Source organism: Azolla caroliniana, unplaced genomic scaffold (assembly GCF_043228905.1).
Source record: "Azolla caroliniana isolate FFs.n. ecotype wild unplaced genomic scaffold, voAzoCaro1.0.p SCAF_9, whole genome shotgun sequence".
NCBI lineage: Eukaryota > Viridiplantae > Streptophyta > Polypodiopsida > Salviniales > Salviniaceae > Azolla > Azolla caroliniana.
The window spans coordinates 599,869-627,417 of record NW_028230444.1 but is presented as its reverse complement, the minus strand read 5'-3'; the positions used below and the strand labels follow the sequence as shown (position 1 = coordinate 627,417).

The 27,549-nt window shown below is 38.7% G+C and overlaps 5 protein-coding genes across 5 annotated transcripts; 2 read left to right on the top strand and 3 right to left on the bottom strand.

Moving 5' to 3' along the window:
* The first annotated feature begins 229 nt into the window (after positions 1-229).
* TH1 (thiamine biosynthesis protein) lies at positions 230-2,995 on the top strand. Its single transcript, XM_087324866.1, has 10 exons — positions 230-557; positions 667-741; positions 858-933; positions 1,015-1,090; positions 1,174-1,308; positions 1,444-1,508; positions 1,659-1,786; positions 1,871-2,121; positions 2,217-2,250; positions 2,358-2,995. The coding sequence occupies exons 1-10, from the start codon at positions 291-293 to the stop codon at positions 2,838-2,840; spliced, it is 1,590 nt and encodes a 529-aa protein (XP_087180992.1). The 5' UTR covers positions 230-290; the 3' UTR covers positions 2,841-2,995.
* A 1,988-nt stretch (positions 2,996-4,983) lies between these two features.
* LOC147859702 (large ribosomal subunit protein eL42) lies at positions 4,984-6,147 on the top strand. Its single transcript, XM_087324644.1, has 5 exons — positions 4,984-5,114; positions 5,253-5,358; positions 5,485-5,552; positions 5,708-5,782; positions 5,895-6,147. Exons 1-5 carry the CDS (start codon positions 5,112-5,114, stop codon positions 5,949-5,951), a joined length of 309 nt encoding a protein of 102 aa, XP_087180770.1. The 5' UTR covers positions 4,984-5,111; the 3' UTR covers positions 5,952-6,147.
* A 2,530-nt stretch (positions 6,148-8,677) lies between these two features.
* On the bottom strand, positions 8,678-11,372 carry LOC147859701 (KOW domain-containing protein). Its single transcript, XM_087324070.1, has 5 exons — positions 11,216-11,372; positions 10,965-11,060; positions 9,365-9,468; positions 9,149-9,285; positions 8,678-9,066 (listed from the first exon to the last, which is right to left on the bottom strand). Exons 1-5 carry the CDS (start codon positions 11,273-11,275, stop codon positions 8,966-8,968), a joined length of 498 nt encoding a protein of 165 aa, XP_087180196.1. The 5' UTR covers positions 11,276-11,372; the 3' UTR covers positions 8,678-8,965.
* A 2,399-nt stretch (positions 11,373-13,771) lies between these two features.
* LOC147859700 (uncharacterized) lies at positions 13,772-17,033 on the bottom strand. Its single transcript, XM_087325033.1, has 3 exons — positions 16,612-17,033; positions 15,321-16,518; positions 13,772-14,271 (listed from the first exon to the last, which is right to left on the bottom strand). Exons 1-3 carry the CDS (start codon positions 16,831-16,833, stop codon positions 14,255-14,257), a joined length of 1,437 nt encoding a protein of 478 aa, XP_087181159.1. The 5' UTR covers positions 16,834-17,033; the 3' UTR covers positions 13,772-14,254.
* Positions 17,034-18,214: 1,181 nt separating this feature from the next.
* LOC147859699 (uncharacterized) lies at positions 18,215-26,718 on the bottom strand. The gene is made up of 7 exons (XM_087325035.1): positions 26,623-26,718; positions 26,020-26,404; positions 21,614-21,810; positions 19,171-19,318; positions 18,941-19,094; positions 18,657-18,818; positions 18,215-18,573 (listed from the first exon to the last, which is right to left on the bottom strand). The coding sequence occupies exons 1-6, from the start codon at positions 26,667-26,669 to the stop codon at positions 18,790-18,792; spliced, it is 960 nt and encodes a 319-aa protein (XP_087181161.1). The 5' UTR covers positions 26,670-26,718; the 3' UTR covers positions 18,215-18,573; positions 18,657-18,789.
* Between the last annotated feature and the right edge of the window lie 831 nt (positions 26,719-27,549).

Below are 27,549 nucleotides of genomic sequence, written 5' to 3'. Positions count from 1 at the left end.
TGACTAACTAAGCTTTGTATGTCTCCTTCTAATGTAGGTAGGTAAGTAGGTTCAATTGGAAGCTCTCGTGGGTACAAGCCCCCACCTTGACTGACTGACTGACGGACTGACTGACGGCGGACTGACGGACTGACTGACGGGCCCCAATAATTGAGTGCAGGTATGTATGTATATACAGTGCTGCCCTGCTTTCTTTCTGTCTTTCTTTCCCTTTTGGCTATGGCGATGGAAGCAGAGCAGCAGAGTTACTACAGGTAACAAGCAGGGTCTATCCATCCATCCATCCAGTAATGGCGCTGCTCGTCAACAGGGCCATGGCTTCTCGTCTGAGTTCCCTGAGAGTAGACTGCGCCCAGAAGCAGCAGCAGCAGCAGCAGATTGCTACTACAGAATTGCGGTTCCCGCGGCTGCTTCCTCCCCACGTCCTCAGCGTGGCTGGTTCCGACTCCGGCGCAGGCGCTGGAATCCAAGCGGACATGAAAACCTGTGCTGCCCTCGGTGTCTTCTGCTCTACTGCCATCACCGCAGTCACCGCCCAGAACACTTGCGGAGTGCAGGTCCAACCAACATTCACTCTTTAAGTTTACACCCTTTCTAGTTACACTTGATTGGATTCCACCCCCCCCTTGACCTAGCAGCAACCGCTGTGGATTCTTTTCTTCTCAGGGCATTCATGTAGTCCCTGAGGATATCTTCTCTATGCAGTTGGAATCTGTATTATCGGACATGCATGTGGATGTGGTAAATTCATGGCCATATCTCTCCCTCCCTCTTGTCTTTTTTTACAGGCATGATTCAGGTCGATGTAATTTGCGCTGAAGAAAAAAACAGAGTTTGTTACACCTAATGTCCTGCAGGTCAAGACGGGAATGCTGCCTTCACCTCAAACAATTGGCGCTTTATGCCGTAAGCTCAGAGCACATCCAGTTCAAGGTCCGTGGGTATCTGGACATGTGTATGCCATTAATGAATCAGAATTATATGGTTAATAGCTGCAATGGTTTTTCTGTTCAGGTATAGTTGTCGATCCAGTGATGGTTGCTACTAGTGGTGATATGTTGGCTGGCCGTGAAATACTTGAAACATTGTGGTATCTTCCTTTGAAAGACTCTATTTCTCGGAGAAACAATGTGGATGTTGGCCAGGGTTTTCTGATTATCTTCAAAAATGCAGTAAGGATCTTTTGCCAATGGCAGATATCGTGACTCCAAATCTGCCAGAAGCATCAATCCTTTGCGGCAGAGAAACCATTGATACGGTGTCAGGCATGCATGAAGCTGCAAAAATTATAAAAGCACACGGTCCTCGGTGAGAATTTTTTTATTTGGCATGGTATTTTTCGAGGGTTAATTCAGTTAAAGGAAAGAAACAGTTGGATTAGTTCAAGTGCCATGCAGGAATCAACCAAAAACTGAACCTTAATTATTTTAATTTTGGATGTAGTTACGTACTGATTAAAGGGGGCCATCTTCCGGGATCTGACGATGCGATCGATGTATTATATGATGGTATTGGCAATAACCAACATAAACATCTAATAATATCTCGGGAAATTAGAGATAATGCAATTTTTGAATTGCTGCTATATAGGCTGCTAAAGATGTGGGCTGAATCCTCTCACTGTATATGACTCATATAGCTGCAAATTATGCAACCAGGTCAGACTTTTCATGTCCTGCACGGAAACCGTGTGGAGACGGGAAACAGCCATGGAACTGGTTGCACTTTAGCTTCTGCCATAGCAGCTGAAATGGCAAAAGGTGCCGATATGCTCAAGGCTGTGCAGGTTTGTCACCCACAATCTCTGGGGCCTCCTGTTTATTCATTTATTGAATATTCCTCAAGTACTAGCATATTTTGTTTGATCCAGACTGCAAAGCAGTATGTTGTGGAGGCATTAGAAAGAAGTAAAAACCTAGAGATTGGGAAGGGCAAAAGTGGTCCCCTAAATCACCTGTTCAAGGTTACTGACTGGAGCAAACAAGTTGCTCCACATTTCAAGTCCACTGACCTGCTGCTTTATGCTATCACTGACTCAAGCATGAATAAACGATGGCAAAGGTCCATGTATGATGCGGTTAAAGCGGCCATTGAGGGTGGAGCAACCATCGTGCAACTAAGGTTTATTGAGTTTCAGTTTGTTTTACATTCAGAAGAAACGGAAGTTGTATGAAACTCTAGTTTCATAACTCCTCATTTTTGGACTTGATCTGCAGGGAAAAGGAAATAGAGGCTAAAGCATTTCTTGAGGTAGCATATGTATATGTTTTTGTGTGTAATTGGGAGTTAGAGATGTTGCTTCTAGTTTTATGTTCCCTGCCTGTCTAACTGCTGATTTTTTCTGATAACCATGGAAGGAAGCAGTATCTTGTGTTACATTGGCTCGAAAGAATGGGATTCCCATTGTGATCAATGATAGATTGGACATAGCAATAGCATGTGATGCAGATGGAGTTCATCTTGGACAACAGGATATTCCTGTGAGTCGAGCGAGGGCCATCCTAGGTCCACATAAAATCATTGGAACATCATGTAAGACGATAGAGCAAGCACAAAGAGCATTCCAAGATGGGGCTGACTATATTGGCTGTGGAGGTGTATATCCCACCACTACAAAGAAGAACAATCTGACTCTTGGAATACAAGGATTGCATATTGTGTGTGAAGGTAGCCCTGTACCAGTAGTAGCCATTGGTGGTATAAATGCTTCAAATGTGAAAGACATCTTTGCAACACGACCGCCAAATTTATGTGGGGTAGCGGTGGTATCTGCTTTGTTTGACAGAGCTGATGTTATGGCAGAAACCTCTCACCTCAGGGAGGTCCTATCAACTATCTAGATTGATGCAGCCAAAGCCTTATCTCGAGGAATAAATAATACAGAGGACCATCTTCGAATAAGGTTTAATCAGTTCATTAGAAGTAATTTTCTTCTTCTTATAAGCAGATGTTATATACCCTTGTCTGTTTAGCAAATGAATTGTTTTGAGCTTCATTCAATGCATCAGTAGCATTATTTGTTGAAAGTAAGTCTAGTAACCCTTAAGATTTTACAAAATCGGAAACAGCCTATGATAATGCGGGAACAACTTCAGAATTTTGCAATGTTGGAAACTGTAAAGTATTCTGAAATTCCTAAACCTTGCACAAACTTGTTTGCATTAGTGTGTGTGAGAGTTTTTATCGAAGCAAGTAATCCTTCTAATACGGATGTTTTCTATTAACATGTGCATGAAACATATTTTCATTTTATGTTTAGTTATCAGCTTATCCTATCATAGGATGATGCATTGGATGACAACATTGTGGTAATTTTTTCAAACACCCTTACGAAAACTGGAAGCTGAAATTTTGATCATGGTTTGATACAATTTCTGTGGAGGGCAACCCATAACGTACAATGTAATTCAAAGTTGCCAACTGTATTTTTTTCAATAAAATTACTTAGCTTGATAAGTCTATCCAAAACAATAAATCCACTTTCCAAAAAATGCAACAAAACCCACACATTTAGACACTCAGTTGTATTGTGTAACAAATCATACATTTGAGTGGATCTACAAGACTCCACAACCCTTGATATAATTTCTAAGGAGAGAAAATAAACTATACTAGGGTGAGAAACTTGTAATGGGTCTTATGATGAACTTGACATTGATGGATCAAGGGCATGAGTCTCTTTCAAATGGCTTGAGGTATAGAAGTAGCACACATACAATTCATTGTGCCAAATAAGAATTATAATACCAAAGTTGGATCATTTTCATGTAATTGGTGTGGAATTGATTAGTAATTGTCAATGCTTGAGAATGTACAAATGAACTTTTCAATTGAGAGTGTGCAATGTTACTTTAAGTGGAAGGCATAGATAGTTGCATTGGATTGACAATGTGTTGAAAGAAACCTCAAATGTGCTTGAAGGAAGTGCGGTGCATCATATCAAATTGTGTGATACTCAAACACTCAAAACTTGTTTGGGGCAAAATATTCATGCATGATCAATAAGTCTTCTCGATCCTTTTCATGTAATTGGTGTGGAATTGATTAGTAATTGTCAATGCTCGAGAATGTACAAATGAACTTTTCAATTGAGAGTGTGCAATGTTACTTTAAGTGGAAGGCATAGATGGTTGCATTGGATTGACAATGTGTTGAAAGAAACCTCAAATGTGCTTGAAGGAAAGTGCAGTGCATGCATCATATCAAATTGTGTGATACTCAAACGCTCAAAACTTGTTTGGGGCAAAATATTCATGCATGATCAATAAGTCTTCTCAATCCTTCCAGCACATTGTCTCACATTGAAGATCATGAGATCTAGCAATGGGCACACGGTTTCGGCTCAAACCGAACCAAACCGTTAAGTCATGGTTTAACGGTTATTGGTTCAAAGATAAATAAACCGTTTGGTTTGGTTTGGTTTCAAATATTATGATCCGGTTTGGTTTCGGTTCGGTTCAGTTTTGAATTTCATGGTTTAGTAGTTTAACGGCTTATTGGTTTAGCGGTTTCGGTTCGGTTCGGTGATTCCGTGGGAGTTATTTTTTGGGGAACCTAGACCCTAAATAACTTATTCCATGGAGTTTGTAATGGCAAAGTATGTATGTATGTATATGTATAAATGCATGTATATGTATGTATGTATATATATATGTATAAATGCATGTATATGTATATATATCTAAGCATAGTATGAACCATACGTACCATACGGGGATGTCTCGAATGTTTCAATCATTCGGGAATGGTTAACAACCTCGAAGTATGTAAATACCATACTTTTGTATTCATTATTTATTATAAGATTTTTTTAAGGTAAAAAGTGTAAAAAAAAACCATAAGAAAAGGAATGTTTGCCAATGCATTCGTTGGCATTCGTATGAAAAGGAATGCTTGCCAATGCATTCGAGTATATTGCGTACTATGTATGTATGTATCTAACTAAGTATGTATGTTATGTTTGGAAACCCTAGCGGAGTGCTCACTCTTCACCACGTCCCCTTGCCTTCTGTTCCTTCTCTGCTCCTCTGCTCCTCTGCTCCTCCTCAGGGGATCTCTGCCTTCCTTTGAATCTCAACCCACTCACTCCTCAGTTTAATCCTGCAAGCGTCATGGTAAAGACCCCCTGTCTCTCCCCCGATTTCTTCTGTTTTTCCTTCGCATTCGACTCCATCGCCTTTGTCATTTATGCATTGACTCCGCTTGTACTGCCTCATCTCATCTCGCTCGGGTTCCTGTTGCGTTTCTTGCAGGTTAACGTTCCCAAGACGAAGAAGACGCTGTGTAGGCAGTGTAAGAAGCACGCCTTGCACAAAGTCACTCAGTATAAGAAAGGAAAGGACAGCCTCTATGTTCAAGGTCGGGTTTCTTGCATCTCCATTCTCTCTGCTTTTCCTAATTCTCTCTCTCTCTCTCTCTCTCTCTCTCTCTCTCTCTCTCTCTCGGCCAGGCGTCCTTGTGCCTAATTCATTTTCCTAGTCGCAGGTAAGAGGCGTTACGACCGTAAGCAGTCTGGCTATGGGGGTCAGACAAAGCCTGTTTTCCACAAGAAGGTTAGCTTTTAGCAAACATTGTCTCAAATAGATTTATTGATTTTTTAGAGATGCAAACGTTCCGATCCTCCCATTCTTATGGATTTCTCCTTCAATCTTGATCAACTACGCCATAACTACATTGAGATTTGCTTGTGTTTGGTATTCATTTTTAGGCAAAAACCACCAAGAAGATTGTCCTGAGGCTGCAGTGCCAGACCTGCAAACATGTTACCCAACATCCCATCAAGGTTGGTTCTCTTCCTTCCTTTGTCCTTGTATTTTCTTTTCTTCAGTGGATTGGTTAATCCTATAATTTAAATTCTTGTTCTGTTCGTTTTTTTTGATGACTTGAACCTACAGCGCTGCAAGCATTTCGAAATTGGTGGAGACAAGAAGCGCAAGGGTGCTATGTATTGATTGCTCCCTAAGATTCTATCCTGGATTGCAGGTTTATCAAGAGTGTTCACAATTTTCAGTTGAAATGTCTTTTATCAATGCATAGGGAATGACAAAATGCTTTTGCTAAGAGTAAATATGAGAGTTCTTGAAGCGAGCCTCAGTTTCATTTATGACTCGCTCACATTGATATGCCAATGTAACTAATTTAAGCTCACTTTGTGTCACTGGATTCTTGAGGGCTATGGTTGCCTTTGTTCTGGTTGAATTAGCTTATCAATTTCCTTGCATTCTTTTTTTGGGTCTGCCAATGTAACTAATTTAAGCTTGCTTATTTGTCACTCGATTCTTGAGGGCTATGGTTGCCTTTGTTCTGGTTGAATGATGACATAGGCATATAAATCCAGTTTTGTGCATTAATTTCTTTGCATTTTTTTTTGAATTTTCCACACCCCTATTCAATACCTAAAAGAGCCACTATGTACTATCCCAAGGAATTATATTGGAAACAATCCTCTTATTCACTAATTATGTCTGGATTTGGCAGTTCTGTGGTCAATTTCCGAATGAGGGTTAAAAAGGGCCTTTAAACTAAAACAGCTAAAACTCTGAGATTAGGGAAAAAGAATGGAAAAGATGGGGATGTGTTTAACAACAGATGTACATTTGCAAGATAACTTTATTTTATTGGATTGGCAATGTTTTTCTTTTTTTTGAATTTCCCACACCTCTATTCAATACCTAAAAGAGCCAGTGTGTACTATCCAAAAGAATTATATGGGAAACAATCCTCATATTCACTAATTATATGTGTGGATTGAGCAGTTGTCAATTTCCTTTTGAGGTTTAAAAAGATCCTTGAAGCTAAAACAGCTAAAACTCGGATCATTTGGAAAAAAGAATGGAAAAATGGGGATGTGTTTAACAACAGGAGATGTACATTTGATTGGATTGGCAATGTTTGGGTGTTTAATCTAGTCCCGGTTTTGCCTCTGTCATTGGACAGGATTGGCGAACATTGTATATTTGTAACTATAGGGTTTGAATCTGATCTTGGTTTTGCCAATGTCATTGCAAAGGACTGATGAACATTGTATGTTTGTAACTATTGGGTTTGAATCTAGTCTTGATTTTGCCTTGTTTGTAACTGTACTTCACCAAGCACCGACTTGTGTCTGCTGTGCATCAAGATGCTCTTTCTGTACAACGCATTTAGAAATAGTTCTGCTTTCTATCTGTGATGGATACCAATCTGTAGATATGTGAATGGCATAAGTGTTGTACGTAAACATTGTTTAGCATGATCTGTTGTGTTAACACTAGTCTATTAGCACATTGTGTGGGTGTGGTTTGGTTAACTTTATAGACATTAGTATTTGTCACTTAAGTTGATGATGATTAGTGTTGTGAGCTCCCTTCTCATTTGATAGTGGTGTATTGGTTATCTATATATTCGTGTAAATTAGTATTTAAATTGTGCTAAAATTCTTTTGAATGTGTAAATAGAGCCAACTGTTAATGAAAAATCCAGAGATGTAATTGAAAAAAATGGGGAATGTTTTATTATCATGGATATACAACAGATATTGACCATCCTATCATACAGATAGTGATGGGCACGGTTCGGTTCGGTTTTAAGGCAAAGAAACCGAACCGTTTTTATGAAACAAAAACCAAACCGAACCGAACTCTCAAGTATTTAAACCAAATCTTTAAGAAAACGTAAACCGAAAAACCATTTAAAACCAAACCGAACAATTTAATAAAAAATTTACACTTAACCATGTAAGTCAAATTAAACAAATATTTAAATCAATAAAAAACATTAATTAAACCATTAAATTAATAAACTATTAAGGTAAAAAAAAAAACTAAAAACCTACAAACCTATATACCAGAGTTTTACAACCAAACCAAACTGTTTATCGAAAATCCAAACCAAACCAAAACATTTAAAATTTTTTGGAACCAATAAACCATGCCCATTGGTACATGCAATTCAGGTTTAGTTTGAATTTTATTTAACTATTTTAGCTAGCAGAAAATCATAATTTTACAAAATGTAATTATCAAGAAACCGGTGCTAAAAACTAATGAAAGAAGGCAAATGTTTGGAGTGAAATGTTGTAACCTCTGCGTGGAGCATGGAAACTTCACAATTGTATAATTAAACTTTTGAATACATACTAAGTTTCAAAGCTTTTACAATGGGAGGGCAACATTATAAGACATCTCATAACAGCTTGATTTTCTCCTTTACCTAATTTTTTATGTTACATATGACTGATGCCAATATTTAGTGAATATATAATCACTACAAACATTTCGGCATGATGACCAATTTTTCTGGATGCTAAAATTAGTTAGTATCATCACTCCAAACATTTTGACAACAATGAACGTGTCTAAAATGTATAGCATTGTCCTCTAGGAATTTGAATCATCCTAGCTTCTCCAATTTAATTTTGGAAATCACTGCCAAGGTGTGAATCCAGCGTAGGTCACATGGATTGCATGTACACAGTGATGTAGAGAAATATATTGCCCTGCCATGCTTATAAGAGTTTGTCTATTTGACACTTCACATAGTTACTAGTTTTTATGTTGGGTGTTCACTTCACATCTATGGTAGGTTATCATAGATTATATCACTCCCATAACAAAATACATAATTTCAAGACAGAATGTACTTACGATTCCACCAAATACCATATCATTAAACTTGCCTAAACTACTCTACAATGTAGTAACGTACAAGTAATTTGCAATTACAACCACCAGCAATTTGATTATTTCTCAGTCCACATGACAAAACTAGGAAATGATATGGTAGTGCCCCTTGCGGGTGGATAAACACATGAAGAAGCACTTTTATAATTTGATCAAGCTCAAAACGCATCTGATTATAATCAGATTCGTCACTGGAATAATTGTAAGGAAACATTATCCTCTATTAAGTCAAGGCGATCACAGCACTGGACGAACAAATGCCATGAATGTGTGATGGCAAAAATGTGACAAATTTTGATCTCCTGTTAATGGTATTTCAGAAGCACTGGCAAGCCTTTCTTTCCATCCTCAAAGGGATCATAGGTTCTTTTCATCACTTCCTCTTTCGGTGTATCCCTTGGACCACCTGCACACAGATTAAAGGTTATGTGATTAACAAAATGATGTGTATATATTGATTGAGGTATGGCTTTAAACTTGAGTCTTACACTCAGTAATCCGTGGTTTTCTCCTCTCTTTTAGGATTTCTGGACGAGGGATAATGCTTCCAGATGTTCCTATACCCCTTGATACACGAACTTTAGTACCATCTTCAAGGAATCTATAACCCACCTTGCACGGTGCTCTGAAATTATATACTAAACAAGATTATTTTTGTTGAGCACTATCAAAAAGAAAAAATCAAATAATGTGGGAGCTTTTACGCTGTAACAGGATCCAGAATTTGCACATTGGAGACATGTAGAGGAGCTTCCTTACTAAATATACCACCTTCATGGGTCTCAGTTCTTTTTACATGTTTTTTGACCTGTTCAATAAAACCAAATTCTCTCTCTCTCTCTCTCTCTCCATATTTTTTTCATTAGATCCATAGCATATATATGTTATGAATGAATTCACTTCACCACAATATAGATTTGACTAAAAGTGTATCCCCCAATGTTAAAACTCCAATATCACTCCAGACATTTCGCCTACAATTAAAGGAGCATGCCGATGATGTATCTCAATTTGACAAAGTTTCAATGTGAAATCACCAACATTTGCCTTGAGACCTGAGATATCTTTGTCAGAAAGATGCTCATGAACTATCCTTGTCACCTGCAGGTTCTCATCAAAGGATCCTTCCATCTCCACATTCCTGAGATCAGGCTTGCAATCTTTTATATAGATCTCCAAAACTTTTCATGTGGTTTACCACATTTGCCTTTAGACCTGAGATAGACTTGCAATCTTTTATATAGATCTACGAAAGTTTTCATGTGGTTTCAATGTGAAATCACCCACATTTGCCTTTAGACCTGAGATAGCTTTGTCAGAAAGAGACTCATGAACTATCCTTAGCACCTGTAGGTTCTGATCAAATGATCCTTCCATCACGACATTCTTGAGATGAGACTCGTGATCTTTTGTGAGAGACACTACATTGGCATTACCTCTGACTTTACCAATGATGATGATCACCAACATCACCTCGTTTGTCAAAAGAATACTATTACAGCTATTGCAACAGTTATTACAGGTATTAGTAGTGTAATAAAAGAATACTTAATTTTATGTATCGGAATTGAAATGTAGAATGATTAGCGAAGTATCCACAACCACTGGCAAGGGAGGACTGGCCCGGCCCCTAGAGGGAGCAAAGACTATTGGCTACCAACCATCTCATACAAGATTGGGCAGCCAAAACCCGGTGTTCTTGTAGAAGCAATCAATGCCAGATGTTCTGTTTGTACGAATTGTTAACACACTTCAACCAAACATAGTAAAGCCACTGTCAAGGAATTGAGTAGATGTCAAGCCCCTGATTTTCTTCCATACTTTTTGATAATGAGTTTCTCCCTCATTAGCAAGCCACCCTGTTTTGTATACGCACACTGCGTTCATATTTACTGCCCAAGCCTTCCTATTCTTTTCTTTTCCTTGTAATCAGCTGAACCCAGTGGTAAGTTATTTGACTATCAACACAAGATCAAGTGTTCAAATCACTGCTCGAATATACTTTTTATACCATATGCCACTTCTCCATATTGGTGTATAAAACTAACAACCTCACCATCTCCAGATAGTTGTGACAGCTATATTAATTTTCTCTCTCAAATGAAGAAAGGATGGATACAAAAAGGCCAGAAAAAGAAGATCTGATACGACCAAAGCTTAGCCGAACCTATGCAGAAATCATGAAGCTTTGAAACCCACATGGAACATCTAGGTTCCACACGCAAGTCATCAAGCAACAATAAAAGGCTCAACAGGAAAAGACACAGAGGCAATTTCATCTCTAAATAGGTGAAGTATACTTACAAGGTTCCTTCCTTCCACGATGACACGGTTTCTGGTGCGAACAACTTGAGTGACAGTGCCAGTGAGCCCTTTGTCACGCCCAGCTATGATCATCACCTAAAAATAGCCCAGTACCGATAGCAAGAGGCAGCATCGAGGCACACAAACACATATAAACTGTCGATGATCCAAAATCGTAGAGAAAAAGGAAAAGGAATTGGGAGGGGAGTTGAGACAGAGAGAGAGAGAGATAGAGAGAACAGTCGACCTACCTTATCTCCTCGCAGGATCTTCCAGTGCTTGAACACAACTTGGGGTTTCTTCCACCCCATTCCTCCTCCTCTTCCTCTTCCTCTTCCTCTTCTTCTTCTTCTTCTTCTTCTTCTTCTTCTTCCTCTTCCTCTTTCTCTGCACTGCTCTGCTTCTTACGCCTGTGTCCCGCTATGCTATAATAAACCAAAAACCCCTATAGCCGAGAGAATGAACAAGTAAAGTACATATATATATATGTATACATATACATATACATATACATATATGTACATATACAAATATACTATACATACATATATGTATACATTTACACATATACAAATATACATATATGTATGTGAATGAACAAGCAAATTGTCTATGTGGTCCTCTCACATAAACTTGGAATTGCGCTACTCGGACCTCACCATCTCCATACACATTCCGAAGGTATGTTGTTATCGGGTCGGTCATCACCACCTTCTCGAGGCATTTTGTTGTAGTAGCATGCATGTGCATGGTCTTTGTCCACCATTTCCATCATCCATTCTAATCACTATGTACTTGTAGTTGGTAACTTGGTTGGTTGGTTCTTGACTATCGTGGATTGTGGCTTCCAAGCATAAATACCATTTTCTTTTGTGGGCATCATTGACTCCTCATCTTTGTCATCAACATACACACGTTTTGGTCTTTCGTCATGCATGAGTTTGGAGTCCAAAATAGCTTAACCTCGCACTCTTCTAGTCCATCAACAAGCTGAATATGTGACACAGAATAAATCTCAAAGCATAACGTTCCAAAGCTTATACATGAAACACTAGATGAAGAAACATATGGGAAAGGAGATTTAGATGAAACGCATGTCATTGATTTGGTTAGGGATAGAAAATAGACGAAGACATTGATACTTTACCTTTTCACATGGCTTGGTGGTCTTCACATTGTGTTCTAACAACTAGACATGATCCCCAACTCAGAACTTAGGCTCTTTTAATAATTACGCGTTCAACCACTAGTAATTACGAGTAACCAACTCCAAAATATTCAAAGAGTAGGTCATCATGTCAATTCAATTGATATGGATCTTCATAAGAATTCTCGAATCCTCAACTAAAAGTAGGATCTAGAACAATATCATTAAAGGCATCTTCGATACATGTGTACTAATATCTACATAGATGTAATTGAGACGGCTCAAATCTACAAGTGGTTTGAGGACATTGGTTGCCAAATGGGACCCAAAGGTAGTTGCTTTTGCTAGTCAAATGTAGGTTCTCTTGGCCAAGGCACAAGATAGGATCATTGAGATGACCATCTCCCTTTCTTGGTTGTATCCCCGAGTGATATACCTGGTTAGCACATCAAAACATGTTAGAAGTTATGTTTGACAACCTTGGGATTTACTCAAATCAAAACGTATAAGAAATTACACCCAACAATCTTAGAACCAATGACATTGAGCTAAACTAACTATGTATATATTGTGGTGGTCCCGTGCACATAAACCAAGAGGTTAAGTAAACCAATAACTACCCATGAATAAACAAGTTTCTGGTTGTCGAGACATTTCTAACGGTCCTAGTAGTCTTGGTAGCGTGACCCAACCCAATAGATTTGAAATCCTATCACAACTAGATAAGAATTCAAATAAATTCGTTCAACAAAATGCGGTAGCTATAAGGGATAACGTATGGTGGAGGCCCGAGGGTATTAACACAAGGTTATGTTACATATTGGTTTGATATGCGTTACTAATTTATGTTTGACAACTATATTATACTATGGAAAAGATCAGGACTAGTTTCTATCCAATGAACTTGATCAAAAATTTTAAATCCATTGTATTGGGCAAGTGCAAGGTTCATCTGTTCCATATCAATAATGTAACAAATTTAATGAGAATATGGTTTTGTAGTCCATTACGTATATCTAAATAGTAATTAAAACAAGACATCTTAAACCGATGAAAGGATAGACTCTCCTATACATAAAGCTTAATCTAATTTTTTGCAAGATAAGAGTAGAGTTGAGGATAAATTTTATGCCTCACGTTGGACCCAACCAAAGTTGGTTATATAACATGTTTGAAGAAGGCTCCACATTAATAGATCTGTATATATTCACCAAATAGATGGGCTGTCTCGTGATGACTCTGCATTTTGTTCAATTTCACGTTTTCATCAATAAATGTAAGTTCATGAGGACTGCACATTTGCTTTAATGTTTGCCATTTCCCAATACTGTTGTGCTAATATTGCTAGACAAGTGTTGATAGATATATTTTGAGAACTAAGAAATACGGATATATAGAATGTTGTTGAATGATCACCACTGTATGTACTAGATCACATGAGACCCCAAAACAATCATAGCACCAGTGAGGTTCTTCCCCAAGTTACAGAAATTCCTAATCCAAATGTGTGAGTGATGAAGATAGACTCGTCGCTGATTAACTCAAACACAACCTTGAAATACAAAACTTGATAACTAGATTCCGTGATGGAAAATGGTTACTTTAGACCAAAAACAAGTAGTCTTAGGACATGAAAAGTATGAGTTAAATAATAGCACTCTGGAAAAACCTCAAGCACTCAGCTAATAATTTATTGCTTGGACATGATTATGTAAGATACATCATTCCAAACCTAACTAGGCTCTCCACTAAAGAAAGAACCAAAAGGAAAAGAAAACTAGGTAAATCCTTTCTTTTCTTTATACTACAAAGAATTCAATAAGATAAGAAACCTACACAGCATTATCCTGTGAAATGCTTATCATGCCATCAGAAGACACGTAGAGTTACACTCGGACTATAAGCAGCGGTAGCCCCTGATTTCCTTTTCTTTTCTTACAAGGGTTTTCCGTAAGGGTCCATGCTTTTCGACTCCATTTGGGGCAGCCTTATATCTTCGTTGTGTTTGGATGACATATCTCTAGGGGAGGTAGTCACCCAAAATGTACGGTTTCATTATAGTGACCAAAACTTTTATCCTACAGCATTCGGTACCTACAAATAACACCCTCCCCTGTTTCAATGAGGGGGCAAAATGATTCTCCTAATTACTTGACGTCCCTGCACAAACCAAAAGCACAGATCAGATAAAACTATTCTCTGACCATGTATATAATGATGTATTCAACAATCATATCATCAAGTATAATGTGTTGTTTAAGTAAAGTTATCAGTTGGGAGGGAAGAGAAAGTATGAGAATGTGCTGTTCATAAACACTTGCAATGTATGTATATTATTACAATATCGGAGGGTATTCTTTTTGCATGATCCAGTCAAACCTCCCACATGCATTCATAGCTACCATAAATACAATGTGCAAAGGTGTGCAGATCCAGTTCATTCAAGAACCCACTTGCCATGAATCTTTTTATGTATGTTTCTTATAGAAATATGGAAAACAAACATGAGGAAATAAATGTCTGTCCCATGTAATTTATCCATGTAAATTCCACACAGATTCAAGTTAATCAAAATCTGATTAGACTATCATGAAACTGAAGTTGTGAAATTCAAATAAGTAGGGCTACAATGTGCCAAGGTTTGCAGATCCAGTTCACTCAAGAACCCACTTGCCATGAATCTTTTGATGTATGTTTCTTATAGAAATATGGAAAATAAACATAAGGAAATAAATGTCTGTCCCATGTTATTTATCCATGTAAATTCCACAAAAAATTGACAGATTCAAATGAATCAAAATCTGATAGGGCTACGATGAAACTGAAGTTGTGAAATTCAAATAAGCAGAGGAAGAGAAGCAGCTAACGATGTCTATGCTACCTTGGTTTGATGCCTAGGTCATATCACAGAATAAGGTCCTTTGTGCTTTGTATATCATATAAAGAATATGGCTCGGAGAGCAAGGCCACTCATTATACACATCCTGACATTGTCATTACGCTGGTGAACATTCGGAATCAATGCAACAGATTATGGCTGAGCTTATCAGCTGAAACTATAACTAGAAGGTAATATATAAAATGGCCATTTCAAGTTGTTATACATTAGAACCACACATTTTCAATACCTTCAATTTTGCAAACAAGACTAGAAGTTAAAAATATATGCATCTTTATCACATTACAGAGTTTGAAAATAATACACTGACCTCGTTGAGATTGCCTTGCAGCGACAAAAGGACTAGCAGTGTATGCTCCACTTACAAATTCATTGCCATTGTCACTTAAACCATAGCCTCTGAATCCCGATCCTCCAATAGCAGATGGGCTGAAGGGATCAGTCCCAATCAACGTTTTCTGTGAACGTTCTCTATACCCAAAACTATTGTACATCTCTCTATTATAGTTACTTTCATAGGTACCATCACCGCCTCCAGAATTTGGGCTGCCTAATGAACTATATATACCTGAGGAGCTTCCATAGCCATTCCCTCTTCCATTGTAACCCACATTGTTAGATCCATAGGAGGCACCATCAGTAGATCCATAACTCACATTGCTGCCACCATATCCACTATTGCTATTAGGATTCTGACCCGATGGCCAGGAACCCAATCCACCACCACTATAAGTGTCAATGCTAGATCCCCTGTTGTAACCATAGCCACTTACCAAGTTATTACTACCATAGGTCATGGGTCCAGTACTCCAAAGATTCCTTCCTGGTGTGCTTCCACTCACTCCATAACCACCACTACCTGAACCATAACCACCTGCCCTAAATCCAATACTTGAACTCGGTACAGGTCCAAAATTTCTTCCAAAAGGTGTATTTGCTCCACCATAAGAGCCACTGTTGTAACCAGCATTCATCGCGTTGATGAAGCTGTTCCTAGAGCTACTATTTCCATACCCTACTGCCCCATAAGGCGAGAAACCAGTCCCTGGAGAAGGGCTGTACCTGCTGTCCATTCTAGATGCAAAGGGTCCGATTGGACTTTGATTGAAGTGTCCATATCCAAATGAAGGTCCACCACCATTGCTACGGATCGGGCTCGGTGACATTTCCTTCGGGATCGCTCTCTTCACCTCCACCATCTTCCCCTTCAACTCATGGAAGGATTTTTGAAGAACCCTCTCAACCCCATCTTCAGAGTCATAAGTGATGAATCCAAAGCCGCGAGGCCGTTGGGTTGCATGATCATACATCACAACAACATCCGCAATGGATCCAAACTGATCGAAATATTTCCTGAAGTCATGTTCGGACACGGTGGCAGCCAGGCCGCCCACAAAAATCTTCTTCGTTCTGGCCACAGAATTAGGGCCACTACTGGCACCAACGGCCATATTGCGGGCACCGCCATTTTGCTGCTCATCGCGGGGCACCGCTTTCTTCGCTTCGACCTAAATCCGAAACAAAGAAATGAATGCATATAACAAAGTTACATTAACCTCATTTATTGAAGGAGAGAGCGTTCAAAATAGACGGATTCATACTTGGCGGCCATCAATGGTGTGTTTCTCCTGAACAACTCTGTCAGCAACAAGGGGATCAGAGAAGACGACAAATCCAAAGCCTCTAGCCCTACCAGTGGCTCTGTCTTTCATAATGACAGCCTCCATGACATCTCCATAGGCTTCGAAGTAGCTCTTAAGCGTCTCTTCACTTGTCTCCCAGGAAATGCCACCAATGAAGAGTTTGCCCACATCGGAATCCATGGATCAATCAACCTCTGACTGATCACAAGGAAAGAACTAGATGAGAAAATGGAAGGATGCGGGAGAAGGAAGGTCCAGATCTGGGAGCATGAAGCAGATCGGGGAAGATCAAAGACGAGGAGAGAGCGAGATGGCCGATCTGAAGGGGATGGGCAAGTGCCCGAATGGCGATCTAATCTGTATATATACAAAACAAAGTATGTATATGTATGTATATCGAAAGAAAGCAAAGGCAGGAGCTTCCAATCGGAAATCCTCCTCAAATGGGATGGGGATGGGCTCAAATCCTTTTATGGATCCACCTATCTATCTATCTATCTATTCTATTCTATTCTATCTATCTATCTTCCTCTATAATACACACCCGGCCGCCCATAGCCAAAGGCGCCCACCTCCCGCCCAATGAGTTGATCCCTTATCTCTTCTAACTTTGTGCAACCATAATCTCTCCCTTTGACCTCATCTCGTTTGGATCATGTTCATGATAGAATCGCTATTTCTATGACCTTGCTAGCATGGAAGTACTTGTTTTTTGGCTTGGTTGTTTCAAGTTTCAACCATGTCGATCTTGTCATTATGTTGTTTTCAAGTTGCTATGGCCATCATTGGCTGGTGGGATTTTGGCTTTGTGCAATTCGCATCATGTCTTACCATTTCTACATGTTCCACACAACCTTGAACTAAGTTTTGTCCAATTGTCTTGCACTATTCTTGTTTGCATCTTTTTGGTCATATTACATGCAATCAACTAGATGCATTGGGGAGGTGATGACTTCCATCCCTCATACAAATGATGCCATGTCCAACCAACTTAAATCATTTGAATAAACACATGAATATGTTTAGTTTGTGGCATGTACGTTGAAGGAGAAAGCTAGTATGCTCTAATAACTTGTCAAACAAGGGGAGTACTTCCTTAGTCTTAATGTGAGTGGGAAGAGGTTCAAAGAAGCCCATAATGCTTTTGGTTTTGCACCATTTGAAGCTTGATTACAACATAAGAATTATACAACAAAGAGACATATATTCATGTCCTCCTACATGAGTAGATACAAGTACAGCTTGGCAGCTTGCATTTGGCAAACCTTAGCACCATTATCCAAGTTGTTACAATATATCATGATTGCTAAACTTAACTTAGTAACCCATGTACTGCATTAGTTAGCCAACCACTCTGATGGTTCGTTGATACTTGTTCGCACAAAAATTCCCCTAGGTCGAAACCATAATAGCATAACAATAGTTAATACATACCCATAAAAAGCTCATGCTACATTAACTGGATTTCATTCTTTGCTCACAACAATGTTTTGACAAAATCTTCAATGACCATGCACAAAGAGTGCCCATGCATTAGGCAAAAGTGCTTTCATTGAACAGCCTTTTCAATTTTTGATGCAGTTTAACTTGAAATAACGAGACCATTAAATTAAATAAATAAGTACGTTGAGGCATCTATTTAAAGGAGGAGTCTTTTGTTAAAAGATTGAAAGCATAGCACCTTCATGCTAAATTTAATGTTATATACTCCCAACAAAAATTAGGACCATTTTGTACTGCAGTCTTATCACATGTGTGTGTGTGTATGTATGTTCTGTCCAATAATGACGGAATGTCATTGCGTAATTTTCCTAAGCCTATGATTCTTAACTTTCTATGTATATTGGCCACCTTGTAGATGATAAATGTACATGCCACCATCTCCAACAAATTGTTTGGCATCTTCCATCTTCAAAACAGCTGCATAACAAATGACAAAATTAATCAATCACTGAAAGTTCTAGAGATCCGGAATATACATAGAATCGAACATTTCGGTTTACCTTTATTATGTCGTACATGAATATATTCTGTCCAATAGTTACAGATACCAGATTTGGGTTATGATTGCAGCCAATAAAACGTTTATGAAATATATCTATCTTTTGCTAGTATATAAATAGAACAAGCAATATCTCAAGTTTCTTGTTTTGCAGATAGTCGTTCTGTTACAAGGTCATATCACCCAAATGAAAACATTTGTTAGTTCCATGTATAATACCATAATTGACTACATGTTTCATAAATGAACTTAGGATCCAAAAAATGAAGGGCTGCATTCACATACTTAAAAACTCATATGACACAATCATGCATGTACCCCAGGCTGACATGCTTGCAAATCGCGGACCAAGTCCCCTGTAAAATCCTTTCAGTCCATGGTCTTTTAGAAGTGTTTTAACTGTAGACAAAATGGTGGGTCTCTTTGTTGTTTCAATTACCTGTGAATATGAAGTGGTGAGAAAAAAAGCTTGCTTTAAATTTACTCTTAATGTATGAAACAGATCTTTGTTTGACCTGAAGACGAGTTTTGATCGTGTCTAACGGAGTAGTTGCGATTGATGCTACAGCACCTGCAATAATTCCTCCTGCCGCTTGAACTAAAACAACTTGCCATTGCTTTGGTTTGGCCTCATCACCATCTGCCTGGTTGTATCCCAAACCTCTGCAAAAGGATTTCAGAGAGGACTGTTACGACTGTATCAGTATGATTATTTATTCGAGTGTCGTAAAACCCATTTTCATAGTCTTGTTTGCATGCCACAGCTGATCACATGTGTGTACATTTAAAGATATGTGGGATACATAGGCTTCTTACTAGAGCAAAAGAGGAAAATTTTATTATGGGCTACATTCTAATCTCAATAAAATAGCCACGCTGCTCACGACTTCTGAGTGACACTGGTCCTTGCGTGCAATTTGAAGGGTGGTGGGAACCATCACTGTCTGATAATAAAGAGTCAACAGAATCCTACATAATTATTGATCACCTAGTGAGACCAGCAGCAAGGCTAGTGTTCTGCAGTTTGAGGGTGAAGAAACAGTATCATTTACAGAGCTTATGCTTTCTAAAAGTGAAGAAAAACTCAATTGCCTGAGGGACTGAGTAGCCTTCCAATAAGCCTATCCCAAGTTCTTCACATTCTAATCAGCCTCAAAACTGAGAAACTTGCAAGCTCATGTTGGTTTCATAACAGAGGTGCTGCAACTACATATCAAAAGGGTCCAATAATCAATTACATATACTACAAAACATGACGTTTAAATTTTTAGCTGGAGTAGACGCAAAGGTGATTTCCCTCCATACCAAGCTGTCCAATAAAATGGCAGGTATTAGAATAGAATACAGCTCTGCTTGTAGAATTTAAATTCCCCTCCTAAACGTAGAATACATGTGGAATACTTTGGAGTATTCTAAAACATATTCTATACATAAAATGCATGTTTCCTAATAACTATGACCTCTTCAGCCCTCCCTGTTTTTAGGGTATAATTTCCAGTAATTTTCTAACACCTAGGTGGTCTCTTGCTGTTAGACAGTATGGAGCAATTGCTCTACTACTCTCGCCGGTTGTCCACCTTTTCCAGGTTCCAATTCATTATCTTGTGACTAGTTAGGAAACGCATTTCCTACCAAAGGTAATGGCAGGCCAACATTTTCTTCATGTAGGAAAAATGATTTCTATTATTAGGAACTGCCTTTATTTCTATCAAGTCACTAGCTACCATGTTCAGCATTAGATATTTGTGCTTTCAAAAAGAAATAATGTAAATAGTGTTAATTGGACATTCGTATAGTTCACTGAATAGTTCTTCGGTTGAGCTCCCCTTATGGCTCTGCCAATAAATAGACACAAATGCCATGGCTATGACTAACAAAACCCTGTCTTCAGGGAATAAATGTTGTCACGTTCTCCTGGGGTCTCATATTTCATACAAGAGTCATTGCGCACCAGCAACCGCATATTTGAACTTGTGCTAAATTTGCCGGAAGCTTCATCCACTATCATCTCCAAAGGAAAAATGAAACATAAAATGATCACAATAGCAAGCATGGAACCTAGTGCGCTCTGCAGGAAGACTAATAATAACACAGGCATAGAAGCAGGACTATTCGTCCACAATAGCACTACCTGTAAAATTATGACAGAAAAATAGCAGGACTGTAAAATTACGACAGGTTAACGAACATAGGACCTAGTGGGCTCCAATAGAACGCCGGAAGATAATTATCAAAGTTCAAACAATCAACATTCAAAGATGATCCCAAGAACACAATTCAAGCTAACCAACCTGAGAGGGGTTAGAATAGATTTCATGAAGGAAGCATTTTTGGTCATTTCCCACTGGGCTTATCTGTAATGCATATATAGGAATCATATATTTCAAAGCTCAGTATATTGGATCCCAATGCATCAATATGGAGATGTTATCATCTTCTCTGCTCTCAAGTTTCGGCTCAGATTACTATCCTGCAGAAATTTGAAATACTTTAAATATAACTTTGTATGAGGTGAATGATATCCAGCTCTGCTAGAAAGCATAGTCATATGGCTGTGGCCATCTTTATGTATTCGTAAAAGAGTATATATTATATTAATCTCATTAAATGAACCATAGTGCATCAAAATGTGGCTTAATCATCTCTATGGTTTCACCTTGTGAATTAAGGATCGTTTTATAGACAACTTGCAGGCCAGACTATGGGCATACATGTATATGTCATCCTGCTCTGTATTAAAAAGCCACCCACATGTCTTAGCCATTTTTTCTCTTCTCCATATATTGGGCACAACAGCATTTTGTAGTTAATGTAATCCATATACCATCAAAAAGCGAGAATACGTTGTGCAGATCTAACAAACAAAACAAATGCAGATTGTAAGGAAATGGCATACAAACAGAGAGTAAGGCCTTCAGTTCGTGAATATCTTATGATTGGGGACCAATGTTTCCTTACTTCCATATCAACCTCTGGCCACCACCATATGAAGCCCACCATACTGCACTAGTTGGTGCATAAGTCATAACAGACAGCCCGAAACCTCTGTAAAGTCCACGAACTCCATCAGCTTTGAGAATTTTGCGTGCAGCATCTAGTCCACCAGAGTACTTTTTTGCATCAGGTGTACCTTGTACCATAAGTCTTTGACTAATCTGAATATTAAAACAACAACTTTTAACTCAGAATGACAACGATAGAACTGTTAACTATCATGGCATAATCCAACAAAAGAAACTCACACAAATCCCAACCCTTTCAGTTCAAATCCGAGTAAGTGATACATAATGAAATTAAGAAAAATAAGAAAGGGAAAGCCATGATGATGAGTATAAAATATTGGCTCATACACATAAATCTGCTATTACCAACAGTTTTGATCAAGATATTTTACTAAAAAATATTGGCCATTTTTCCACTTTTTTCAACCTTCTTTCAGTTTTTTGTAGCTGGATTTTTTGTGGCATGTGTTTGGAATTTGGGAAGGTCCTGTTGGGGTAAAGGCCCTAAATGACCCCCTTATAGTGTGTACATATATATAGGCCTATTTATTAAGGCCAAAAGTCAGTCATCACCTTTTTGTTATTTTTGGGCCAAGTTCAGTGTGAACTTGGCAAACCTTAAATGGGCCATATAAAACATAAGTTAAAAACTTTTGGATCTCACTTCAAGGTGAGCTCCTCCAACTATTGCTCTCTCTCTCTCCCTCTCTCTCTCTCCCTCTCTCTCCCTCCCTCTCTCTCTCTCCCTCTCTCTCCCTCCCTCTCTCTCCCTCCCTCTCTCTCTCTCTCTCTCTATCTATCTTTTTTACCATAGCTCCATTATTGCATCTAAAGGGTCTATACTAGGGTGAATCCTGAGTATTCCTTAGCCCTATTGACATCAGTCCTAACCCTTACAGGTTCCAGGAATTGTTTAAAATTTTATTCCATTCAATTTCCTTCTCATTTCTGTTGTCTAGTGGCAGCATTTATGTCAGGATTTTATTATTTGGAATGACCTTCAATCCTAATGTCACTTCCCCTTTGATTCTGTTTTAGCATATACCCATATACACATGTATCTGCTTACAGGTCAATTGCCTGAGTGACTAACCACCCTCTATTAGCTAGTATATTAATCTTGTCATGTAAGTGTAATTACAAATCACCTTTCTTGCATGATGCTAACCCAGCTAGCCATCAAAGTATGATGGGTATCAATCTACCCCATTCTCCCCAAGAGGAAGTATTGCCACCCCAAGTGTGGCCCCTATAGTCAGCAGGAATGGACTGCTATGTTCTGCATCTTCCATCACAGCCCATGACAATAATGGAAATGAATTCTGTGCAACATGTTGGTGGATTGGAGTTAAGGCTAGATGGTTGTATGTGCCATAGATGCATGAAGTCCAAGGATAATAGTGGTATAGGCACAAGATACGCTATTTCTATTCTTTACCTCAATACGGTCCTGGAAAATGTCATTCACCATATGCTGAAAAATTAGTGATACATTCATGAGACGAAAAAACATAGCTGCGCATTCAAAATGTCCATATAAAGCAATATTCCATTCATCTCTTGGGCAAATCCACACAAGGTTGAATACACTACAAAGATCTAGCTTTGTAAAGTATTTTCCTCCACTGAGATGCTCTAAAGGCCCTCGGTGAGGTGCAAAACATATCTAATTCAATTGTGACCTTGTTGAGTACTTGATACTCCATGACCAAACAAAGAGAACCATCTCTCTTTCTAACAAAAAAGATGGGTGCACCGACGAGCTTCTACAATGTCGGATAAACCAAACATGGACATCATGCTCTTCTTGAGTCATTGTATTGATCAGGATGTTGTATGTATAAACTATGGTGGATAAATTTAAAATCAAATGTGACTTCCCATCCTTCTCAAGTGAGCTTAAATACAACACAACTAGAGTGGCTTGTTTATTTTCATCGCAATTTACATCTCATTGAGAAAAGGTATTCAACTGACATGCTTTGGGAAAGTTCAGGACATATCGATCATCCCTCTACAAGAGCTAGTGTTATGGGCATAACCATAACTTATCCTGTGGTAGTTTGTACCATAGTTTTCTACACATGAGGATAAGAGTGTGAGGGTTACTCAAGAATGTAAAGGGAGGATTACTTCTAATCCTAGGGATTGAGACAACCCTTAAGGGTCAAGTGTGAACCTGCCTGGGGCCCTTGGGTTTGGCTATAAATATGAGGCCTTGCTATTCTCATTGGGGCATTATTCGACTACGTCGAGTCTGTGATCTCGTGGTGATCAGACTCCTATGGCGAGCGCGCACCAGCACCAGGTACGACTCAAAGCCACGGCCCACAACAATGGTATGGGATGCTCTTCAAGGTTCAGATGCAATGGTATGGGATGTTGTTGAAGGCTCAGGTTCATCTTATTCCCTATGCTCGGGGATGTCGGGTGGATTGGCACCCTTCTTTCTTTCTTTCTTTTCGTAAATGTATGCTTGTTATTAAAACAAGATGATAATACAACCATGCTATCTCCACTACTTCATTAGTAGTGATATGGCAAGGTAAACCCTCTCAAGTGTTGTAATACTAGATGACATAACTCTACCTCATCTTGCAACAACGTCCCCACCCAACATAGTTGCAAAAATTGTCAAATCAACTCCCCTTTCATTCTACACAGTTGTTGTTTTACCCCATGAAGTCCATCAAACAAGAACCCATTTCTCATGTTCCAATTAAACCACATCCCCCAATACCTAATATAGTCAATAAAAACCCACTTAAAAGGTGACAATACTTCCTATTATTATCTTATTTATGTCCTTATTTACATGCTTGCATTAGAATAAACCTCTAACATCTAGATATTAATACCATGCTCTATGATAAATTAATACAATATCTCGTGAAACTCATCCTTTATTATCTTCTCTATTTCCTTATTTACATGCTTATATTAGAATAAATCTCTAACAGGTAGATATTAATATCATGCTCCATGAGAAATTACTGCAACATCTCATCAAAATCATCCTTACTTCTAGACTATGGTGCTGCTTCTCCATCTATATTGCTATTCATGAGGAAAACATTTTCTCAAGGGTCATCCTCTTAATAATTACCTAATAATTACTTCTATTTTTTTTTACTTTTACTTGCATCAAGGAGACAATGCTGAGCATTAAGTTCTCATGTCACTTTAAGTAAACTTGTGCTTCATAGAGTCATTCTAAGTTAGGCTACTTCAAAGTCACTTAAAAATTGTAAGTAACTCTGGGGTTTTATGTGTGTTTGCCCTCCAATTGTAAACTTGTGCATTATAAAGTCACTCTAAGTTAGCCTACTTCAAAGTCGCTTAAAATTTGTAAGTGACTCTGGGTTCTTATAGGTGTTTGGCCCCCCATTTGTAAACTTGTGCATTATAAAGTCACTTAAACGTTATGACTTAGTGGATAAGCAAGAGGGCTAGGATGTTTTCTGAAGGAGTGACACTTACCAACATGAGAAAGACATGTAGTATCCAAACCAGCCTCTCTTTTGATACAGGACTCAAAATTTAGTTTTAGTGGAATGGGGTTGTTGGCAATGTTTCCAGGGTTTGAGTTCTATCTTATTGTATAATGTATTATCTTCCATTTAAGTATCAACAAAAGAAATGCTGAAAAGGGTGCTAATCACTGGTCATGTACTGACCACATATAATTACGCACTTATTTATTTTATGGAATTGATCCATGTTCTTTAAAATGAAATGAAACCAATGAATATTGCTTGTGTCCTTGACCATTTTATGTTTGACCCTATCTAAGTCTATCTTTTAAAACGTGACTATATAAATAATTGGGGATTTTCAATGCTGATCTAAAGTGAATGTCATTGCCTTTGGAATGTTATAACCTTCCAGTTATGGCTCTATCATGAGAATCTTAATAGAATAACGGCCTAACCTTTCAATTGACATTGTTGAGGCCAGATATTAAAACATTTCTAGTATTTATTCTTGTAATATTTTCAATTATAGATCTAGACGAGCTTTAGACATGTACATCATGTGTATACATTAGGACCACTGGTGGTACAATTGGGTTTCATGGCTCATCTCCTTGAAGACCATGATGCATACATTAGAAACAATCATTTCAATGTTGGATTTCATAGCTTAATTTATATGTCCAATGGATATGCTTGTTTTTTTTTCTTTTGGGAGTGTAAAAAAGGTAGGTTTTTTCATCTTGAGATCTTCTTTCATAAATGTCAAGATTCAGACAGCATCATCCTCAACATCTACTATCTTCACTTTATTCATTATCAGTACGAAAAGACTTTCATATAAGTATAGTTTGATTTACATGTATGAGAAGGTAGAATCTATACACACCACATCAATTGGCACAAACACGGATTGGGAGAGCAGAGAGGAGACGAGGCCAGCAATGCCATTGGCCAGAGGGACTCGCACAGCTTCAGACATACCAAGGTTCTTCGTGAAATCTGAGGCTGCTAATTTGGTGGTCTCCAAGCTAGTGAGCATTACAATTCTACTGGGAATGGTGCCAAACAGGACAGTGCCGAACCCTCTGTATAGACCACGAATCCCATCAACTCTCACTATGCTCCTCATAACAGCTCCTGCGCCCGCTGCAACTTCCCCTTTGCCTGAAGCCACCTGCATTCTCGTCTTCACCACCGAGATGGGGAACAGAAGAATGGAAACTCCGGAGAAGAGGCCGGCCCCCACCACATAAAACTTCGTCTTGTCCAATCTGGAATGCCAAGTTAACATTAATCATAGAGATTACAGCCTGTTAAACAAAGAGGGGGAAAAAATAAAGATGGTAATGGAGACATCGCATGGGGACACCATTGCTCGTTCGCTGCTACTTTTTATGTCTAATCTGTCTGTGTTTCTGTTTCTGTTTCTGTTTCTATTTCTGTTTCTGTTTCTGTTTCTGTTTCTGTGTTAGCAGGAGAGTTTGTTTACCTGTCCCATCCGACTTCGGGAAGGGAAGGACGAGCTTGAGTCGCCATCGCCGGCCTTCTTTCTTGTCTGAGTTTTTGGAAGGTTTTTGTATATTTATATCTCCGCGGGTGCCCTTCCCCTTAGGGGCTTCCGTTTCATTTAATCTCAGATATACCCTTCGTATTCTCATAAGAGGAGATGAGACTTCAAGTATGAGACCTACCCCTATACAAGTACCTATAATGAATTCATTCTCATCCTTGACTCTTGAGTCCTTGACCATCTATATGAAATAATCCACCCTGGCTCATCTCCAAAACCTCACACCCTCTTATGAAACACTGCTTAGTTTGGCACCCCCCCACCCCCCAACTGAACACTCAAGGTTGAGTTGTCCTTCATAATGATGCCTACTAAACGGTGCAATTCTTTTGTTTAGCTCTCATCGAATCAGACTCGGCATCACTCTTATGCTTACTTTGACATCACACTCGCACTCGGGCTCTTCGCAGATTGCAATTCTCTGCTTCTCACAAGCTCGCTTTTTACATATATAAGCAACATAGCCGCACCAAGCATTATCAGGCTTGCTTGATGCAAGTCTTTCTCTCTTCGAGAGGATATATGATGTCCTTGATTTAGGATGACACAATGGATTTTCCTATCTGTCCTAGTGGCCTTTGATGCGCTACAATGTTATCATGGTGTCAAGGTTTTAGTCAATATAAACCCAAGATCCATGTCCTACAATGTAAAGTTTTCTTCAATGAAGCTTCTCCTCGCTTAGGAGGGAGATTTCCATTTTGATTGGTCATGATTGATGGCATTTTCTTCTCCTTCTTCTTGTCTTCCTCTTCACTTTGACTCATGAGTTAGCTTTTCAACGAAAGGGCGAGTTTAAGAATAACAGACAAGCAACATAAGAGGCTTTTGTTGATGAATATATGA

Coding starts and splice junctions, on each gene's coding strand:
- TH1 (XM_087324866.1), top strand. CDS start 291: ATGGCGCTGCTCGTCAACAGGGCCATGGCTTCTCGTCTGAGTTCCCTG. Junction 1,309..1,443: donor ATAAAAGCACACGGTCCTCG/GTGAGAATTTTT, acceptor TTTTGGATGTAG/TTACGTACTGATTAAAGGGG. Junction 2,251..2,357: donor AGGCTAAAGCATTTCTTGAG/GTAGCATATGTA, acceptor TAACCATGGAAG/GAAGCAGTATCTTGTGTTAC.
- LOC147859702 (XM_087324644.1), top strand. Junction 5,553..5,707: donor AGCCTGTTTTCCACAAGAAG/GTTAGCTTTTAG, acceptor ATTCATTTTTAG/GCAAAAACCACCAAGAAGAT. Junction 5,783..5,894: donor TTACCCAACATCCCATCAAG/GTTGGTTCTCTT, acceptor TTGAACCTACAG/CGCTGCAAGCATTTCGAAAT.
- LOC147859701 (XM_087324070.1), bottom strand. CDS start 11,275: ATGGGGTGGAAGAAACCCCAAGTTGTGTTCAAGCACTGGAAGATCCTG. Junction 9,286..9,364: donor ATTCTGGATCCTGTTACAGC/GTAAAAGCTCCC, acceptor ATATAATTTCAG/AGCACCGTGCAAGGTGGGTT. Junction 9,067..9,148: donor AAAACCACGGATTACTGAGT/GTAAGACTCAAG, acceptor ATCTGTGTGCAG/GTGGTCCAAGGGATACACCG.
- LOC147859700 (XM_087325033.1), bottom strand. CDS start 16,833: ATGGATTCCGATGTGGGCAAACTCTTCATTGGTGGCATTTCCTGGGAG. Junction 16,519..16,611: donor ACACCATTGATGGCCGCCAA/GTATGAATCCGT, acceptor TTTCGGATTTAG/GTCGAAGCGAAGAAAGCGGT.
- LOC147859699 (XM_087325035.1), bottom strand. CDS start 26,669: ATGGCGACTCAAGCTCGTCCTTCCCTTCCCGAAGTCGGATGGGACAG. Junction 19,095..19,170: donor CGATCAAAACTCGTCTTCAG/GTCAAACAAAGA, acceptor TCATATTCACAG/GTAATTGAAACAACAAAGAG. Junction 18,819..18,940: donor TGTGTCATATGAGTTTTTAA/GTATGTGAATGC, acceptor ACCTTGTAACAG/AACGACTATCTGCAAAACAA.